The following is a 22,202-nucleotide window of genomic DNA, read 5'->3' as shown; positions in this document are numbered from 1 at the left end:
AATAGCTATGTTTGTGAGTACACAGGGACACAACAATTCGAGGAGTTCTCTCTTCTTTCTCCCTTTTTTGATCTTATATTGGTCAGCCACGGATGTTTTATACCATACAGGAGCATAACATACTTGGCCTTTGGGGAGTAAACAAATCACCAGAAGTACACATTTTGTTGTGTATTTTGAAGGAACACATCCCAGCTTCCTGTGTAAAAAGAGTGCATAGCAGTTCTGTTGCCTGGTACCTATGCAGTTCAGAAGATCTGCCCTTGGCAGTGTTTCCAAACAACACCTCTTACACAATGTGGATAAACTGCTCTGCCACAGGTACTCCCTGCCTGAACCTCTTCTATCCTTCTCAGCATGCATGGCACCAACTTTGCATTGAACTCCATTTACTCTAACCCTGCATGCCAGTGCATTTGGGTTTTTTCCTTAAGTAATGTGTTTTAACTAACTTATCCCCCCAAACCTTAGGTTCTTCTTTCTAGTGCACTGTGGTATGGGAAATGCTGGTAAGGACAAGGGCGTGAAAACATAGAATATCTTCCAATTAGATCTCAAAGGTTATTTTTTAAAGCGCAAAAGTTTTTAGAAAAAAAAGCGTCAGCTTCCATTGGTTATTATAACAGATGTTCCCTTGTGTCCTTGTGCTGGATCTTGCTGCATCCTTAAGTGAGAAGTCACATCAAAGTGAGATCCATTACAGCCTAGTGAATAGTTTCTAATTGTTTCAGTGTCATATAGATGCTCCAGGGCATATCCAGTTAGTGTGTAAGCATGCTTATCAAAGTACTGCCTGTGGGAGCTGTAATAATTTGGAGAGGCTGCTGGGTGATCTCCTTGGGTTTGTTGAGGAGACATGTCTGAATGCAGGTAGTCCTTAGCAAGTACCAAACTAGATTTTGATATTCGGTCAGAACTGGGGCTGCTTATCCTGGACAGTGCTGTGGGGCTGTTGTCGTAGTCATTTTCATGTGGGCTCATGATCTTCCCATCCCGCTGCTGGATGTGTTCACAGGGAGGAGTGTTGGCAACTGTTGGCACGCGGCAGACGTCCGCCGCCAGCTGCTGCTGAGGGTAGCTTGCAAAACAGATAGCGTGCTTCTTCCCTGTGCCATTAATGGACACCAGTGGGTCAGGAGTGGTTTTCCGCAGCTGTAGCCTGCTTTCTTCTTCTTTAATCATTTGCTGGGTGGCTCTAATGAGAGTTTCAATTTTGCTAGGCTCATGCGGACTGTTCTGGTACTGCTCAGTACGGTATCGGTCGCCTGACTCGCTGGCAGAGCCAGGATCGGGCGAGCTAACAACACTGTCCTCATCCCAGTGTCCTCTTCCTAGGAAAGAGAGAAAGGAGACAAGCACTGAGGTTTAAGTGATCTTGGAGAACATGAATCTGAACCTAATTCCACACACAGAAAATCAAGTCAGAGGCAGGTCATAACAGTCAGCAAAAAAGACCCCTTGCTTTTCAGTGACAAACTCTAGTTTCCAGTGTCTCCACTTGAAACAAGCAACACAGCTGATAATATGCAAAGAGACCTAAGCACCTCAGCACAGGTATCTGGTGTCGCCTGATACACTCTTGGGTACCCAAGTACCTGGATAATCCCTGCAGGTATGGAAGCAACTCGAAAGCAACTCTTTTGGAGCAGCTAGAGGCCAGGCAGGATATCCTAGGGCATGTCAAAGTGCCATCAATGCCAGTGTTCAGGCCCCTGGCCCCTTACTACCTCTTTGCACCAAAAAGGTCTGAGTGGATTGGGTCCATAGTAAAAATAAAAATCTCAGAGAATTACAGATGTACAACATTCCAGCCCTTCCAGGAGTCAAAACAGAGACAGCATTGAGAAATATCTTGTGGTTATGTTGAGACTTGATGCAGGATACACAGCAATAAATAACCACAAGTGGTAAGGGAACTCTTCTTCAAAAGCTCAAGAACCCATAGCTTTTAGACCGAGACCCTGTAAAAATGTGATGTCATATCCCCATGCATAAATATTTGCTTTTGAAATGGGAAATATTATGGCATTCTTACCTCTCTTAAAAAAATAAGGCCCATATACATATCAGAGAAGGTGTTCAGCTTGCAAGTAGCTGAAAGGACAGAATCATACCTGTCAGTCCTCACCAGAAAGAAAGTGAGTGGCCCCAAAACCTGAATGGTCAACATTATGATAAAGGGCTAGATTTGCTGAGATGCTTTCCTGCAGGAGGGCCTGTGTGGGACTTGCACGTGTTACTTATCAACGCCTCTGCCTTGGCACACACGAAGTTCTCTTTGGGGATGAACACTTTGGGTTGGCTGACCGTACTCCTCAAAGCAAACCCATTTTCAGACTAGCACATGAAGTTTCCCCTGTTTTGTGTTGGGTCAAGGCATACAGATCTGTTTGAGTTGCAGACCAATACCATCGCATTGCAGAGTGCACTAGAAAAATCAGTGATGGGCTTTTGCAAGAAAAATATCCTGCCACTGCTGGGGAAGTACTGCACTGTGGGCTATCATGAACATGAATTTATCCTTCACATTCTCATTTGGACCCAAAATGCCAGGGCTAGTCAGATTTTTCCCCCAAAGCTACACGCAGACTGAAGACCTACTGAAATATGTAACACTTGACATAAAAAAAACCGAACAAAACAAACCTGCAGCATCTGAAATTACAGCAAAGCCAAACAATACACTATGACCAAATTATGTTACCCATTTGGGTTAATTATTCTTGATAGAGATATGGAATTAATATCTAACACTTTTCCATTTGTAGCTCACTATGATATTTCTGTGTTCAGCAATAATTATCATGCATAAAATTTGCCAACAGGTTATCATAATTTGCTAGATTCTCTTTTTTTGAGAAGAAAAAGCTAGAAAAGCACAAACAGGGCAGAAGAACAGAACAGTCACAAGGAAGGAGGCATGTTCTCACAGGAAAAGTGGAAAACAGTTCTCATCAGCAAAATTTTCTGGTTTTTCCTCTGGTTGTATTTCCTGGAACTTGCTATTTAATAATTTTTTCTAATCTCAACATAATTTTCCTCAAATTGGAGCAAAACAGAACAGCTTTTTTGTTAACAAAGCCTCGTTCCACAGATCAATGGAATAGTACTAATGTAATCTGCTTTTATGAGTTCTTTAGAAGCAACATTTGTTTTGATAGACTCTTTTGTGGAAAAACTTTTTTTTTATCTTGCAGCCATCCTTAAAACCATGAATTCTGACCTTAGGGCCTGCTACTGTTTTCCAAGACTAAGCCTACAATTTTAAAACCAAGGACCTTTTGGACTTTTCCAAACCCAGTATCAGGCTTTCACTGTGTTTTTTTATTAGCTTCAGCCTCTGAAAATGTGCTAATGCACTGAGTTTGCAACCTGTCAGAAACTAAACAAAATTTCAGGCTTTGTGCTGAAAGGATGGAGAGATTCAAATTGGCTAAAAATTATCACCGAGGATAAATGTCTGAAACCAAAATCTACTGTCAATTTCAATAGCCAACTTTAAATAAACATCAACTCATGCAGAATCTAATAATAACCAATAAGGAAAAATGTCACTCAGAGAACAATTTTTCCAACAGCCTTCAAGATTTTTTTAATATCTAGCTTGGATTTACCTATAATTTTTTGCTAAATATATTCCATCTGAATTGTCTTGATCCTAAGTCTAATAAAAACCACTCTTCTATCAAGCGAATTATTTTGTTTATATTTCTAAGATCATGCTTAAAATCTCCTCAGTCACATTTTTCCACCTTAATTTCACAATGAAAATAGAGCAAAACTATATTTTTCTTCATATAAACCAGACTATAAAATTCTGCTCAGCTTGAATTTTAAGTATCATCTCCGCAGATGTGATCTCTGAGACAAGCGCATACACCAAAAGCATCTCATTTTCCATCTTTCACATAAACAGCTGTGTCTCTGTCATGCTGCTTTAGCTGAGACTGTGTCGCTTCTGCAAATCCTTGTTATGTCTTACCATGAATCCTGTGCACTGACGTGATGTGGGGCATACTGTTCTCATACGCTTCTCTGCTCTCGGGGGACGACTTAGTCAGAGGCAAGGCTGAGCGAGAGCCCCACCAGCTCTCCCTTCCCGGCTGCGGCGTGCCAAGGAAATACCGGCCAGCTTCGCATCTGCCTCCCTCACAGGCCTGGCTGTGGAAATGCCTGTCATCAGCCAGCCTGGAGTGGTCCAGGGCAAAACCGTAGCAGAGCGCGCTGCGGTCTGAGTACTGTCTGTAGGCACAGGAGACGTCGTGGTGCTGGGAGCTCGCTCTGTCCGCGGGCTCCAGGAGCTGTGGGGAGGCCGTGTCGGTCAGGGGGCTCCCACCCCACTGGCTCTCGTGGTCAGACTCGGATCTCTCCGTGTGAAACCCGGAATACTGCAAAACAGGAGAAGCAGCACGGGAATTACCACACCTGGGTGAAATCTGCACGTAACTGCACTGGGGAGGCAGGGTGTGTATGTGACAGTGTGTTTTTTGTGAGCGTGTCTGCACCTTCTGATTGGGCTCCTGGTCCTTTCCTGTACAACACTCTGTAATGAGCTCACAGATGACAGGACAGACCTCATGAAAATCTAAAACATCCCATGTCGGCCCTTAACAGCCATCTCCTTTATGATGTGTAATATTAGGCTCAGAAACATCAATGTTGCAATTCAATATATTTTTAGTATGTCCAGGTTTTTCTTGTTGCTTTGAAAGCCATGCTTATGCTCAGCCAAGGTGCTCCAATGCACTTCAGCAAAACACTTCCAAAAGGAACTGAAATAACACTGCTCCTGGAGCATTCTCACATGTCAAATTGAAACCGAATGTACTTGAAGGATTTTCTCTAAGGGTTCACTCTCTTTTTCTCATATTTTGTTTGTTGAGATTTTTTTCTTACTTGGAGTTGTATCTTTGAACTTATTTCCTCTTATTAGGAAGGACAAGTTGGCACTACCAACAATTTTGAAAGCTCTAAAGTGATGGCAGATAGGTAGGAAGCTAAAAATCCCAGCTCTGTTGCAGTATGGGAACAAAGGAAATCCAGAAACTATTTGCCAGTAAAGATGAGTGCTAACCAAAGCAGGCAGAATGAGCATTGTTTGCCCTCACTAAAGCAGGGCTCTCCCAACACAGAAAAGCAACTAGTAGGTTGTTGGAAAATTAGTCAGGACAGGAACATGAGAATTTGTTTAGAGAGACGTAAGGGTTAAGTTAAATGTCACAGATTTCTAGATATTCATATACTTCCAACTTTTAGATACCTTTTGGGAAAGGAAAAGAATGTTTATTAAACCCCCTAGGATTTAGCTATCTCATTTTTAAATCTTTTTATTTATTGGAACTGTCAAACTTCACGGAACATTTTTAAATCAATTTCACCCATGATTATGGGCTGGGATGAGACCAAAGCTGCACACGCTCACCTCTTCAGCGCTGCACACTCATGTCACAAATCAATGTATTACAACATGAAACCTTGGAATTCTCCCATTCCATCACTCACCTTCCATATGTCCACTCTGCCTTTTCTTTTAATAGGCCTAACATAAGGTTACCTTCCTTTTCATTAGATTAAGTTGCTATGAAACTCCTCATTATCAGCCAGGATCAAGGTTTTATGCACTTACCAATCGAAAGTACTTACCAGATGTTTGACTTAGAGAAACCTAAACCATGTGTGCAACATCAGTGGAGTTTTTTGGCATTTAATTGGGCATTGCTTCAGTATTCCAGTTTCTATTTGTGAATACTGTTTAGGTTGTGGACATGATAGATTTTTTAAAGGAAACAAAGAAAGGGTCATGGCTTTGAAGAAGTCAATTATATTTTGTTATTAGTTGTCAGAAGAGTATCCATAGGCAACAAGCCTACCAGTAGACGTGGAGGAGGTCAGAAAGTTAGTGCCACCATACTCATCACAAAGGTTTAGAGATGAAAGGCAAAACATGAATTTTCATGAAGGTTAGATAGTTACAGAGCCACAAAAGAGCTCTTTTAAATGCCAGCAAATCGACATACACTAACTAGGAACTTTGTTCAGTCACCACAGTGTTATTTTCATCAAATGGAGCATCTGTCTTTTCTATTATCCTTTCAGACCTAACATTTACAAACTGCTTAATCACAAAGACACCTTCAGAAATAACAGCTGAATTATTGTCAGCTTTTTAACAAAAATGTATTGTAAGCTTTTTTACAAAACAAAAATTACTGTAAGCTTACAAAAAATGTGATAAAATTAAGTTTCCAATTTAAAAAATTTGAAATTATTAACAAGATTAATAGTTACTAAATTTTATTTAGGAAGAAAAATCAAAAAAGAAGAAAATACATTTTAATCTGTTTTTAATTTCAGAACTGTTTTTAATGCTCTGTTTGAATTTGACTTGTATAAACCAGATTTTTTTAATTTTAAAAGTTAAACAGAAATATTATACAGCATAAGCCTAAATGCAAATATAGAAAAGTCAAGAGTTCATTTGTTTTCTTATTAAAAATAAAACTCGTAGTATGTATTTCTTTCATGACAAGGACAAGGAAAATTAATTTCCAATAATATTATAATGAAATTTCTTTTTGGACTATTTATGATGATAATAAATGCCAGAAAATCTTTCAAACTGAAAACTCCTCATTTCCTGCCCTATCTCTACTAGATATTCTTCTATTAGTTCTCTTTTTCTAAGGACACTTCAGTGTCCAACATAGCTTCTCTTGAAGGGAATATCTTCATTTAACTGAAAAGTTGTGCAATTTCTGCTTTTATCTTGAACCTAATCACAAAAGGCCTTTGTGCACTTCTCCTAAAGAAAGGGAAATTATCTCATATGTTTTATATCTAGTATCTCAGAAATGCACTGTGTGATGTCATACAACCATGTATCAAGACCAACAACACTTGACTCATCTTCTTCCTACTTGATGTGAACGAAGATTATTTGAGATCTGACCTGTGGCAGGTGTTAGGCCATGGACAGAATTAAATTAACACAGTCAATTGCTTGTGGTCCACATTTTCTGCCAAGGTTTGATATGAGTATTTACTCCTAAGGTGCAACATAAGCAGACACAGGGCAAAAATATGTCTAATTTCCTTTAAAGCCAGCCACATCTCTATTTGGCATCCTCAGGCTGCCTCCACTGCTGCAGTCCAGCCACTGCCTCTTCTGGGAATCTGATGTTGACAGGTGGAGACTTCAAATATGGGCATGTGTGACATGTTGATGGGGGAGAAATGAAAGGGTGATCAAAGATATTGCTTTACTGAAATGGAAGTGGAAACACTATCTCTCAAGTCAGAATTAGGCTCCCATATGTCAAGTGATGAAAGACCCATAAAAAATTAAATACGATTTAATGAAAATTATGGTAAATTAAAATCAGTTGGGTCTTTTTGTCAATTTCAGTCATGTCTCAGCACAAACACTTTATTTTCTGCTAATTTCTGCTCTCTGACTACTATCAGGAGTCAGAAGGCAAAACTAATTTATTACTTTTTAATTTTTGACAAAATTTAATCAGTAGATAGTGATAAAGAACTTCAAACTGGCAACATCTGAATTCCCTTCAGGTGATTTCTGAATTGTCATCTGGCATAAAAAATGTAAACAAAATATAAATTAAATGGTGCTCCAGCTGGTCCCTGGAACCTGAATTGTCGCCTCTGAAAATTGGAAATGTCTTCCAGAGTGGTAATCCAGCATACAATCAAAGAGAGAGCGCACCAGCAGGATTAGCACTGACAAAGAGAAGGTCTGTGGGCCATCATTGATGCATTTCCATTTGAAGAAAAACTTCAGGAGGGTTAAAGAGATAAGGAAATAGGAAGATATAAATTCCATGTCTAAGGAAACTAACTTTATGAGAGTCCAGGGAAGTGTATTAGGCCAGTAGACAATTTAATATTTCTCGTGTGATTTTCTTTTGCCTGCCCTTCTATTCCTACAGGTGTCTCACCGGCCTGAGGACTTGGCCTGTCATACAGAGCAACATCAGCTTGCTCTACATGCCACCCCAGATGTTCAAACAGCACACATTATAGATATATAATTTTCTGGCAGCCTACTCAGGCTTTTATCATTATAAACATTAAATACATGGTGAAACCCTCACAGAGCCCTCTTTTCCATGAAAAACTTTCACTACATCAGCATTAACAGCTTTTCTCTTGATTTGTGTCTGAACCACGAGGAAAAAAAACATCACAGATGCAGGCTGCATTGTACCAAGAACATATGCATGATTTAAATCACTTTTATCTTACATTTTACTAATGTAATCCTGAAATGAAAAATATGCTCTTTTCGCATTCACTATTATAGGCACAACAGATGGTGAAAGGCTTAGATTAAAGTAATACAGCATGTCCATTAAAATAACCCCCACTGCTGGTGACTCTTCACCAGACCAGGAGTTATATTTACTATAAAAAGAGGGGTTTGCTTTGCTTTTGAACACACTAAAAGTTGCCAAAGCTTTAAGCTACAGGAAGAAATTAAAACAAAACAAAAGCCAGACTGGCTAGAATTCTTCCTGATTCTGTTATCTTTATTCCATTTGGTGATGTGCCCAAATAGTGATGAATTGCAGAATTAATCCAAATTATCCATCTAAAGGAGATATAAAATTAATATATCTCTGAGACCTGATGCATTAATATATACACCTATGTACCTATCTATTAATATATACCTATATCTCCATTCAACAGCTCTTTTGTACATCCTTACTTGTATGTGTGTTTTCATTTTATATATATATATATATATATATATATATATATATATATGTATATATAAAATCTTTATCCAAGAACTAAGATGAGATATGAAGCAATAAACATTAATCCAGATCTCACCATGAAACATTTCCACTGCAGGGGCAGACAACAAGCAAGTTAAACATTTTTTTATACAATCATCATTAATGGGGCATTAAACTCCAAAGCAGTTCAGATGATCATAATTAAAATGTTTTTCTAGTCTTGCTGCCATTGCCTGCGTATGGAATTAATGAGGTCCTAGGCTAGTTTTTGGGAGTACAAAGGTTCAGGGCTAGATTTTGGGAGGCCTTCACAATGATGATAATGATGATGATGATGATGTTGTGGGGAAAGACTGCAGGCATCTTTTCACCAACTCATTATTTCCTTTTTCTGCAAATATCCATCAAATCTTCATCTGCCTTTTTGGTTTTTTCCCCACCATCTCTTTCAGCTCTGCACCTCTCTGGTGGGACAGGACTAGAAAAGCACTCTTCAGACTGTCTGAGAAAATTCTGCAGCTGGGCCATGAATTTTGGGTTGCTCTCCTCTCTGCTGAGGAGGTTGCTCCCCTTCCCCTGCCTGAGGCTGGTTTCACAGAACCCACTAGCCCAGTGTACAAACAGCACACTGTGTTAATCAGATGATGACCAATGCCTCCAGTTCGATGAACTCAGTTTCACTCAAGAGTCTGCAAGATGCACATTATGCTATATTTACTTTTGCATAAAAATTGAAGGAAAAACATCAACACTGTCTTAGATGATTGAAACACACACTTTTTGCCCTTGTAGTAAAGATTCAGCTGAGATTGATTAGTAAAATTTTCATACTGTTCACATCTCATGTACCTATCTTAGGGACACACAGCTGGCAAGGTGAAGGATTCTCAGTCAGCATCCAATAAAGCATATGATTTCTTTTTCTCTTCAAGAGAGAAGCAAAGTAAATTATAAGAAAGCAAGAGAAAAGGGGAAAATGGGAAAAAAATTATGTACTTTTAAAATCTCATAGGTGTCCTTGACTTTAAGAAGTACTTTCCCTACTGCCATTATTTTACTAATAAACTTGCTGCTTCCTTCCTCACCACAGCTCAGGCTCCTGTGTAAGCCAAAACCCGTGATCTCGCTCTTCAGCTGTGACTTTTAAGTCACACTCTAATTCTCCTCTACTGTCTGGCAAATTACATGGGCAGGAGACTGAGGGACACAGGCTGTACCACCTGCTGCATGTTCTTCACAGCAGCCTCTCTTAGTCTTTCAACAGTTTATTCAGTGGTGGAGAAGGATGACAGAGGGGCAAAGCCAAGCTGCCAGCATTACTTGTGGTGATGGGCTGCAATGAATGGCATGACCATTTTTCAAGATACTGGCAACTAACATGGCTGCTTCTTTTTGAATGATGAAATATGTGACTTTAATATCAGGCAGCTGGTAATGAGGATGCAAAATGAAAGTGGAGACTAAGCACCCTGGACTTTCATACAACAATCCCTGATAAACCAAAAGCATACTACAATCCCTGATAAACCACAATGCTGCATTGCTCATTCAGTATTTTTCTCTGGTGACAGAAAGAATAAGGAGGTCATACTTTTAGAAATCAGATAGATGTGGAAGGATAACAAGCCTTCAGCTGGGATTGTCCTGCTAGTAAATGAATACTTTGGAAGGGACTGCATAAGGAAAGATGAATTGTAATTACAATATATCAAAGACAGTCATAAAAATTGAATTTAGAATTATTTGTATGTATCTTCCCCAGTTCTTTTAAACTGATTACAATTGTTACAATGATGTAGTGCATCCAGGAAAAGGCTTTTTTTAAAAACTCACAGAGACAAGCATGAACAAGTGAGCTATAATAACCTCTGTCAAATGTTAGATTCTTAAAATTAGGAATTCATATCTAGGTGCTCAGTTAAATACTTCCTGTGCCAAAAGAAGATGTCATTTAACTGAAATTCTTATCCTTGGTACTTTTGAGAGGAAAAAGAAAGAAAACAAGGAAGTGATGTACATATTCGGGATAACATTGGGCCTCTCTTAGAGGTCCATTCAGAAAACATTGCACCTGCAGAGAAACTGTAGTTATTAAGGTCATTATCAGTGAAATATTGAGGTTCTTTAAATATTCTACTAAATATTAGGCTCTTTAAAAATACATAGCTCTTCAATCTTCCATCTTGAATTCATACATTTATATCCAGTTTGTTTATATATCCATTTATATCCTGTTATGTAAAGGCATAAGAGCAGCAGGACTTGTATCATTAGTAAAGATCACAGTTATTTAAACAAACATGTTTTTTGAGCTAAAAGTTTGATACTGTAAGGATAGAAGTGCTATGACATTGCCTGCAGAAATCAGTTGCATAAACGTATTGGATAAATTTCAGTTCAAAGACCCAATTGATTCTGGTCCATTCTCCAAGATGGGACATGTTCCTTGCAACTTAGACTTGAAAATGAAATTTGGGAAATTAAAATCTACTGATGCCAATGACCACCTCCTACTGCTTTCTTCCTTTCAAAGGTTTACACACAGAAAAGTTCACATTTTCTTGTTCCAATTCACTGAGTTGGTTGACTGCTTTCCCTCATCAAAACTCATTCCTCTTGACTACAATTTCAGTATTAACTGCTATCTAATATCTGGTAGCTTTCTAGATTTCTTGGAATTAGTAAAGACCAAGTAAGAAAAAGCGAGATTTCTCAAATGGCAAAACTCACAGTCTTCTCAAATCAAGTATTTCAAAACCAACATTTTCACTTGTCCTTCTGTTGGCTTCTCATTAACTCTGAGCCCTGTGCTGCTATTGTTGTTGATAATAATTTATTATGCACGCTGAAACATAAATGTTTCCAGCTTTTTAGAAGCAGTTTAAAGAAACATATTCCTGTCTCAAGCTCATATAACCTGCTGTCCTTTATTCCCTTCAAGTAACATGTTCTTTGGCCCATTCTAGTTATTTGGGTAAAGTAGCAGCCAAAATCAAGATATTCAAAGATATTTAATTTAGTTTTCCAAAGACAGCTACCTGTGGGTACGGTGATGTCCTGGATTTTGACTTTGTGCTTGAGAGGCGAGATTTGCTTCCCTTTCTATTGTCCGTAATGGTCGGAGCTGAATTTGCGTATGAGAACGCCGGCTTGGTAGCAGTGACCTGATCCAGGGACAGCTGTAGTCCTTTATATTCTGTGTCCCTATATGAAAGGCAAAAGTGAAAAACAAACTCACTTCATGTCTTGATGGGAAACATTCCTTTCTTCTTAGTGGGGGGTGAAAACGGAAGATATTTTTAAGAAAAAAGAATAAAAACCATCCAGGGCACACCAGTATATCCCCCTAATACATTTATGGAGTATAGCTTACTAAGCAATAGCAGTATTTTTACACTGAAAATATGATTGCTTTTTGCATCCAGCTGTTATCATCCTGATCTGCTTTCTTCAGTAATAAAAAGCAATGGGATGGATATTTCTGAGATTTGTATTACAGTTCTCCATTGGTCACATAGCTGAGCAGTAAATAGGATACATTTTCCTCACAACTCTTTTAGCCATATGACTACAAACTTTCCATGTGTGTTTGTGTGTGTTCACATGTGTGTATGTGAGGCGCACATAACAGCTTAGACGGATGACTAAATAAATTGAACAAAATAATTTTTAATAGAAAACACATGATCTCTAAGGTTGTATTTTTCATTGCTTAAGAAGTTTCAGGCAATTGTGTAAATTTTGTTGTTTTTTTTTTTTTTTTCTTCTATGGGTCTTATGAGTGTTTATTCATCCATTTTTAGTTTCTTGTACCAGTTTACCAGTCAGGGAAAACAGCTAAATAAATATAAATCTTGTGATTTAAATAGTCTGTCCCTCACCCACAAAATAATAGAGATTTTCTATGGGGAGCTATATATAATGACAGTTTTTGAAGTTTGGCATTAGTTTCTTCAAACTAATGAATACATAAAAGTAAGGAAAACTGGCAGTGTTCACAATGTCTTACTAAGCATAATGAGGGCATATGCATTGGACTGCACTCCTCTGCACACATCTGCATGTCTGCTGATACCCGGGGGAGTAACAAATGAGCTCTCCAGCTTTCATGTAGTCATACGGAACCTATTCTGACAATGATTTATTAAAAGAGAGCAAAGCAAGAGCTTCTTCCTGACCTACCTACCTGGAGGAAAAGAGGAAGGGTTCATTTTTTTTCCTTTGTATTATCAGCAGAGAAATAAGGGATAAGGGAAGAAAAATGCTTTTCTTAAGCAGTCAGGGAGGCAACATATTCATTCACACATTATCCCATACCCCACCCAAACCTAAAGATTAAATACAAATATAAATCAATTATAGTTAAAATAAATTGTTTACCTAGCTTTAGCAAAATATCTTGGTCTATAATCACACAAATATTGATGTGCAAGCCATAAGAGTCTAACTTTTTTAGAAAGAAACTGCATCACAGCCTAAGCATATTACAACTTAGTAGACTGAAATTATTTCATATGAAAGTCGGGAGTAGAAGAATAAACTTGCTAAGTCACTGAAAAAAGTGAAATAAGATGAACCATTGAGCAACCACTGATAAACCTGCATAGCCAACAGATTAATTCATCACAGTTCTACAATTTTTTTTTCTTCTGATAAAGAAGAGGTTTAGGTTTTTTGACAATGCAGACAATGTATATATATCTGTGTATATAGAACACATGAAAGTAAATCCCTAATATTAGAACTGCACTGACTGTGCTGTTTCCAGTTCACAGCAGACAGAGATTTGTCAGGTATAAATAGTGCTTTGTAATGCAAAATTAGTTCTTTAGGTAAGTTCTTGGGGTAGTTCTAGTGAGGTAGTTCTTGAGGTAATTTCTTCAAATTTTGGCTTTAATAGAGATAGGTCTCTGCAAGAATACCTGTATTTCAAATACCCTGTCTGCAGTGAAAGTGTCTGAGTGTGGGGATTTGCTTTGCCCTCTTTGGAAGGTATGGTTCATCCACATATTTTGAAAGCATTAATTTTTCCCATGGTTACCCTCAAAATTGTCATCCAGACACCTTGACTTGACATGCAAATCATCTGTCTCCATGACTGATTCCTAGGAAATTATCTCCATGTTATATGAAACACAAGAGATGTCAAACAGTCTTAATAAATGCTACAATGCATGAGATTCTATCAATAGCCCTGAAAAAAACTATTAGTCTTATCCTGATATACACACTCCCCCTGGCTAATTATAAGAAGAGGAAGGGTCTTGTGTTCTCAGTGTCAGATGTAGAAAATATTACCACCAGAAACTAAAAATAATCAAAACTATGTAGGTACATTTTCAGAGCCTTAGGGGGTTGTGTTTTGGTTTTCAGCCTACCAACCCTTTTACCTTCGGTTTTGCTGAAGAACCCACAGCTCTGTGCGCCTGCCGTTAACTCCCCATCTCTGTTTTTTCCACCCTCTAAACATCTGCTGCTGTCTTGTGTCAGTGAAAAAGTTTTAAAACCGTGGGAGAAATGCTACCCTGGTATTCCGACCACACTGTGATTCCAACACTGCTTGTCTGCTGTTATATGTGTAAGGGCCAACCATTCAAGAATATAGAGACTACTCTCTACGATGTTTCTAGGTTGTGGGAACCAGAAAAAAACCCCAACAAAAGAGTCAAACCAGACTTACCAAAACCTTGCATGCCATTCTGTGTTACTTTTCTACATCCTTTGTATTGTTATGGTGAGGGCTCACCCTCCCAGAACACCACACCTTAGAATAAACAAGACAAGCTTGTATTTGCAGCCAGTTGCTTAAACAGTAACTTCATCCAAAAAATGACAATAAAAAACTACCTGAAGTTCTTACTGCCAGATGCAAAGTTTTCCCTTAGAAAAAGAAGACTCCTGTGCTCTCTTTGCAGATGAAATACTGGACTTTTTCATCACTGAGTGATGATTCAATACCATCTCAACCCTGTCCTAGAGAAGCTACCCTTCAGAGCAACCAAGAGAGATACCAGAACACTATCAAGCAGCTGCACAAGATAAGTACCAGAAGTTAAAAAAGAAAAAAAACATGGAGGAAGGGTCCAATGTCCTCAATATCAGATGCAAAAGATGTTCCACTAAGAAATGAAAACATTTTTGAGTATATCCATATGCATTGTGAGACAAAAGACTAGAGAAAGCAGGACTCCTAGTGATATACAAACTACAGATGGAAATTCCAACAGCTTCCTAGAGGAATTTATAAAACTTTCACCAACATGGAACTATAAGCTCCACATTCTTATTCTCAGACTCCTGAATCCTCTATTACACAGTCACAGCCACACACTAGTACAGCATCTTGTGTTCTATGCATAATTTAAAAAAAAAGTGGTGGATACAAGCCTCTTCCTCCAAGGTCCTCACCTTCAGGATCCCACAGGGATCCATACAATCTACATCTATCTACATGAGACTGCTGAGAGAGAGTGATATGGCATGTGTTCAATTGCTAACAGTATGTTGCTGACAATCTAGTATTTATCTCATTTTCTGATGCAACTATCATCACTATAAAACATCAGAATAACTACAGGAAATTAGCTCTTAAATGAAGAACAGATGGATCAAACTGAATCCAGACAAGACCAAAGTGATGCTTCTTTGCAAGGGGAAACACGTTGAAGACCTCCACCTTTTCATGATGGGAAACAGCAATTCTTTCCACAGTTGGATGGAAATTCTAGGTCCTCTTTGACTCTTCAGAGGACATGAATGCATATGCTTTTGGTAGCACGTGGTTCAAAAATTGTATTATTTTTCCTCTATCTTGTCATTCCTCCCCATATGAGAATCTGGCTGGTATGGTCAATGTATCAGGCACCTACAGACTGGATTGCCAGGCTTCACTGTAAGCAAATTCAGAAGACAAAGCATAAAAGCTCCTTGCTACAATATGCTGTTTCCCATTGTCTTCTCAGATCTAACTCCCAGAAGCATTTCCACTCTATGGCATGCCTCTGGCTCTTTCAGTGCTGTTTATAAAGCTTGAACCTGATTTTGAAAGCATTTATAGGTATACTACATGTACACCATGAAAAGTGAGGATCAAAGACTGCACCAACTGCATTTCTCTGCAATGAAGCATCTGAAAGCTGAGTACAAAACATTCTTCACTAAAGACATCTAGCTACAGCAAACTGCAAAGATGGTGAAGGACAAGGGATGAAGGAGCAGAATGTTTGGAAGAGGAAGCCAATCTGTTTGTACATGACTTGAATGCCAAGTGAATCTCCAACACTTATGTGAAATCTCAAAATTCAGCTTTAGAACTTTTTCCCTACTACTATGGCCAAAATGTACAATATGAAAAAGGTAGCAATAGTCTAGCTAACCAAAGTCTGAGTAAAAGATAATGAATCACTAGCAAACAGACACACACAAAAAAAAAAAAAAAAAAAAAAAAAAAAAAAAAAAAAAAAAAAAAAAAAAAAACAAAAACAAAAAAAAAAACCAGTAAGGGAGTATCAGAGGACCACAAAACCTGAATTCTCAGCAAACAGGAGAGTTTGCACAAATACAGTGACTAAGCTTGTGGTTAGAGTTCACCATCAAAATGAAGAGAAAATGAGAGGGTTTTTTTAATGTGGGCTTTTTGAAGGAAAAAATATGAGGAAAGGGTGAATCAGCATGACAGAAATAATGTTGGGAAGACAGAGGTCCAGAGTGGCTCACAACAAACTAAAACTACAGACAAGCTGGGCTTTCATTGTAATTGTGTTTCTTCAGTTAATATGAAGATGTTTGGAACTACTATAGCTCACCATGGAAGTGAGACTAGACACTAGCATTAGACAGCTAAAGGCACAAATAATTTTCAAGATATTATTACTCCCTACTTAAAGACAGTGTTGGCTATGGAACAGAAGAGAACTTAAGCCCTGAAAAATGCTCTCAAACAAAAAGAGAAGATAAATAAGATGTATTCCAAAGAAGAAGTGAAAGCATGACACTCATTAGTAAATAATAAATAACCAGATTCATCCAAAAGTACTTCAGAAGGGCAACCAGACTGAAGAATACAGATCTTATATATCCAGAGCTATAAGCAGCATAACCTTCAAAATAAGAAGAAAATCTTCAGAAAATAAGAGAAAATGCTCAGTTCAAGGAAAATTCTACAAAACTGTGAGGAAAAGCATCTTTTTACATTAATAACACTACATGCCAGAAAGGTACACATACAGTAACTGAGAATACACAGATAACCAACAAAGAGGCAGACATTTACTATGTATTTAATTCCTTCAAAAGACACTGAATTTAGATACCTTCAAGGAAATTCAGTATAAATTTCATATAACTCATATATGGAGTTACAGCATTGGATGAAAAGGTGTGATGGGAACATCAAGACTTGACAAACACTGGATAACCTACATCCACATTATTCTTTACACATATTAAATGACTAATGAAGTACAAGTTGAGAGTAAAAGCATTATGTGATCTTAGTGCAGCAGATTCTCACATCATTGATACAATCATTCACCTGACTGAAGCAAAGCAGAAAATACTGTTCATGACAATGAAAAAGGTTTAATTACAATTGGCTGCACTATTCTTTCTATTGAATACAAGATAAATGTTCTTAATTTCCTCTAGTTTTACTTGAAAAATCTATGGATAGGGTCATACAAACTCTTCATTTCTTTTAGTTAAAAATTAGGAAAATTGTATTTGTCAGATGTTCTGCCAGTTTTACAATAAAAACTGTGAGATTAACTAGTGGTGCTAATGTCAATAATGTTCAGTCTATTTTTCTGAGTTACTGCAGTTTGGCTAAAATCAGACATGAAGGTGGTAAAAATCAGACACTTTCTCATGAATGTCTGACCACAATACTGCAATATATCACTCTTCTACTTTTACACATTGCCTGCGACTTTTAACATTTCCACACTCCAGCTCATGCAATGCTAACAGAGCACTCACTATTCAGCAGATGAGTGAAAAGAGAACAGATTCTGGTTGTTTGTCATCTTCATGGCTTCCTAAATCAGCAGATGGTACAACAAAACAGACAATTTCCTCATCTGCCGTGTCCTCGGTTCATGTACAATGTGTCTCAGAAATGTTTACAAAGGCCTCGGTCTGCTCACGCGATTTGTGAGGAGGAGCATATGCAATCCCTTTATGGATTTATCCTGTCAGAATAAGGTTTCCCTGAGGTTGCACAGGAAGCCAAATTTCAGGACAAAGTAAGGAAAAAGCTACTGAAGCTCACTGCTTGTCATGAAATTAAGCTGACATTCAGTTGTGAAACCTCAAAGTTATTCCCCCCCTCAGTTGTTCCATCAGTAATAGGGATAATGTTAGCAAATCTCCTTTCTGAAACTTCTTGAGTGAATAGTCCCATATAGGCCAGACCTACTGCTCACCAAAGCAATTGGAAAAACTCTCCAGAAATCTTTCAAGTGGTTGCTTATTATTAGCACACTTAATGTCTACTCAGAGAAGTATGAGTTCTGTGTATCAGATCCCTTCATGAAGTTCCAGGCACCCATTTATCTCCATAAATAGCACAAACAACAGTGGCTGTTTACATCTTGTTGAGTCAAAGTTTACAACTTGTCCAGCCATGAGATTCACTTACACAATATCATATTTCCATATTTGCTTTTAAAGAAAAAGCAATCCAACCCAGGAAGTCTAATTATTTTATACATTCAGAAAAACTGAAGCACCAATTTTACTGTATGGGTCACTTAACACAAATGTCTGAGGATTTCCTCTAGACAACTACTGTGAGAGAAATTTTATGTATATTCAATGATTGGTTTCTCATCTCATAATGCACTCATCTAACTGCCAGTTGAAGTTATATAAAACATCCCGGCCTCTAGACAATCATGATGGGGCAGATTTTTCAGCAGTCTGAAGGTAGAGTTTGTCATTCTAAACCACATGCCTTACCACCTTTGGCTCCAAAAAGGAGACCTGTATTTGCCTTTATTTACTAGACCATTAAATCAATGTCACCCCAGTGCATCAGCAAGTGCAATTAGGCAGCACATCTTTAGGAATTAGTGCCATATAAATCTAAGTTTTCTCATATGCCTGTAGAGTTATTCCCATTTTACAGAACGCCAGTCTGATGACAACACTGCAACACTGCAGCATTGCAAAAGACTGCTCTTACACAGACTAGATTTTCATATCTCAGAATTCTTAATATTCTTATGTGCTAAAAAAATATACCTTGAATACCAATGACACCCACCAGACACTGATCCAATAGCCAAATTATCTGGATCAATTCTCAACCCTCTCACAGGCTACTGGTGCTGCACTGGATGAATTACGTATCCTGGGACTTCAGCACTTGGCACTTCCCTGAGTTTACCATCAAGGCTGCCAAGGGAACTTCTTGTTTTGATAGAGTCACATTTAGCCCAGCACTGATTGCTTCTGAGAATCCCTACCTTAACTTTGCTGAATATTAGCTCTGAAGATGAAGATAACAATATGCTATTGTAACTAACACATATTTGATAACATATCTTTTTCTGTCTGACCTGTTAAATTTCATCTTTTTGTTGGAAGGAGCAACCTCCTTCTATCAATGCACAATAGCTAACATTACTAAGCTAACACTCAGCTTCAGCCCCTGGCTGCTCTTCATCACAGATAACAGAAAATACATTTCCCAAGAGTATACCCGTGTCACTATTGGTGCAAAACATTCTTTTATTATTTCAGAATCTCCATGTATGCAATGTAAATGTTTTTAACTATGCCTTATACCATTTATCCTTGATTAAACCTCGTCTAGATAGTTAATCATTAATGATTTCTTTACAGTTGCTGTGCAAACAGCTCATTCATGCCTATGACATATCACATTTCACAGACGTGTTCTTTAATTGGATTAATTTATTTCTAATCTACTGAAGTCCTCACTATAGTAATGCTTGACTAAATAGACATAAAACTTTCATATTTAAACTGCTAAAATAAATTTGATATGTATTCTATGAATGAAAATATTTGACTGAATACATGTAATACCATTGTTATTGTGCACCTAACTAAGCAGAAATTATTGGAAATAGCACATTAGATGTATGATATGCTTGTGATGAGGGATTTCAGAGGATGCTGATGATTTTTTGGCAGAGATTATACATTAACAGTTTTCAAATGCTAATAATTTCTACATCCCATTAAGGGATGTAATAAGAAGAACCAGTAGGAGCTCCTCTTGATTTTCATGAAGGTTGTTGGATGTTGTCATTTTCAATCCAAGGACTTTTTTAGAGATAAGTACTTCATACCAGTCCTGTCCCCTCATGGCAAGGGAGACCACAAAAATGTTTTTTGAAGATTGGCTGCTCTATGTTTTGTAACAGTAACTGAAGAGCTGCCACAGAAGTGGATACAAGTCCTATATCTGGGTGTTTAGCAGCCACAAAATACAATTATGTAGCTACAGACTATGAGTTATTAGGGGGATATATAACATTAAGCCCTAACTATAGGGCTTAACTATAGTTAGAAAACTCCACTCTCACATTTTTCTTTCTAAAACTAGTAATTTTGTTGAACAATCCTCTGATCTATATGATTCATCACATAAACTGTGTGGGAGTTTCATTTAAAAAAAAGCATCACATTGCAGAGAGGTCACTGATATAACACAGGCTGTCCTGTGTATAAGAAAATGCACATCATGGCATAATTATACCATACATAAACCCCTCATGCACTGACATTTCAAACATTGTATGCTCTGACCATCTTATCTGAAAACTTGAAAAAGCACGGAATGGGAAAGAAAGTATGATGATGAGCTTCGAACAGCCTTTTTATGAGAAAAAATTAAGGACTCTCCTCAGGTTAAAAAAGAGGTGACCAGGAGAACAAAATAAGATCAGTAAATTGTGAGTGGCAAAGAGAAGGAAGATACGAGTAGGAAGCAGTTTTTTCACTTCTTTATCTAAGGCAAGAATTATGGGCTATGAAATGAATGAAGAAAAAGGAGGCTTTTATTATCCCGTTTACTTAACCTTGGCAAAAGCCAACATGGTGTCAAAAAGCAAACCAGTGAGTTTACGGGGGGAAAAACCCCACAAAACATTGACAACTAATACATTCAAAGATCTTATATGTTTCTTGGAAGACATTTGAATTTCTTGGAGACTGGGAGAAAGTGCTAGGGAAACATGGATACATGGACTGCATGTTTGTCCTATTTTTAATCTCTTTCCAAAGTATTTCTCATGGTCACTATCAACATGTGTCTGATTCCGTGTCACTGTTCTTATGTTACACTCTATACCACACTAGTTAAGCAGTTTCATACCCCAGTTCCTCTGAAACTGTGAAGAGAGGTCCTGAAAATTTGCTGTCATTACTTTTAATAATTTATTCTAAAACTTTGTGATGTTTCAGGTTTTCTAATCTCCTCTGTTTTCCCCATAATTAAAGCTTTTGTTGTGACAACCTTCCTAAGATCCTAAGGTGAACACTTAAAAAATTAGCCAGCTTTTCTGTGATGACATTCTGGATAAGCTTCTGTGATCTGGGAATAAATTATCTGAGGGAAAAAGAAAATGAGCTTGAAAAATTATTTACTGTTCACTCTATTTATTCCTCTTTGGGAAATTTTCTATCTGCATGCAGCATAATGAACTTCCCCATCATTCCACACTGCTTTTTCTGATCAGCTACACCCCATAGTGAAGAGGCCTGTTGAGTGCAAAAGGATTCATGAACTCCATCTGGTAGGGCGTCCCATTTACAATAGATCCCTTCCTCTTCCATCAGATTAGTCCTGTCTTGTTGTAAGACTCTCACCTTCCTCAGGAGGACCAGTATTTTTTTACAACAAAAATCTTTTTGTTCACTAGTCCAGAGTTCCTCAGGTTTGGCCAAAGGAGGGCACTTTGCCTCTGAGGGCTGTCACTTGCCATCAAGAAAAAAAATGTGCTATAATACTTAATAACTACTTTTCAACTGGAAACCACTTTTCACCCTTCTTTTGCTAAAATTTTAAGATAGGTAAGGGGAGGAAGACAGGCAAGGATTTGCATTGGAATTTTGGCTTTTGGGGAGAATGGGTTTTTTGGGGGTTGGTTTTTTTTTTCAAATTAAAGCATGTTTTCTCATTTCATTTTTTGGACCAGAGTCAGACCATTTTTAAACTCCTTCCTATCCACAGCCAAACCTCTACTGGAGCCAGATCCCACACACACTACTTGCCACTTGGGTCTAAGTCTCTGCTCTTATTGGACTCAGCTTGGTCATCCAGCTTTGATAGACATACAATGCAGACTTTTATGCTGATTAAACAGGAGGCAAATAACAAGAAAATATAATGAGGTTTTAATGTAATGCATAAGTCTCCATTTTATTTGATAATTTCCTAATAATCACTGAGCCTGTCTCCTCAAAGTC

General features: G+C 37.9%; 1 protein-coding gene across 1 annotated transcript in view; it reads right to left on the bottom strand.

The window, feature by feature from the left end:
• Positions 1-600: 600 nt before the first annotated feature.
• The window catches only part of SIM1 (SIM bHLH transcription factor 1), a 44,967-nt gene continuing 23,365 nt past the window's right edge, over positions 601-22,202 (bottom strand). The window contains exons 9-11 of the mRNA XM_058021011.1: positions 11,801-11,966; positions 3,983-4,388; positions 601-1,331 (exon numbers count right to left, since the gene is read on the bottom strand). Of these exons, the coding sequence (XP_057876994.1) occupies positions 601-1,331; positions 3,983-4,388; positions 11,801-11,966 (1,303 nt within the window). The remainder of the gene's footprint in view (positions 1,332-3,982; positions 4,389-11,800; positions 11,967-22,202) is intronic.

This window comes from Melospiza georgiana, chromosome 3 (genome assembly GCF_028018845.1).
Source record: "Melospiza georgiana isolate bMelGeo1 chromosome 3, bMelGeo1.pri, whole genome shotgun sequence".
In the NCBI taxonomy this organism is placed as follows: Eukaryota; Metazoa; Chordata; class Aves; order Passeriformes; family Passerellidae; genus Melospiza; species Melospiza georgiana.
The sequence above is the reverse complement of the archived record's forward strand: the minus strand, read 5'-3'. Positions and strand labels throughout refer to the sequence as shown.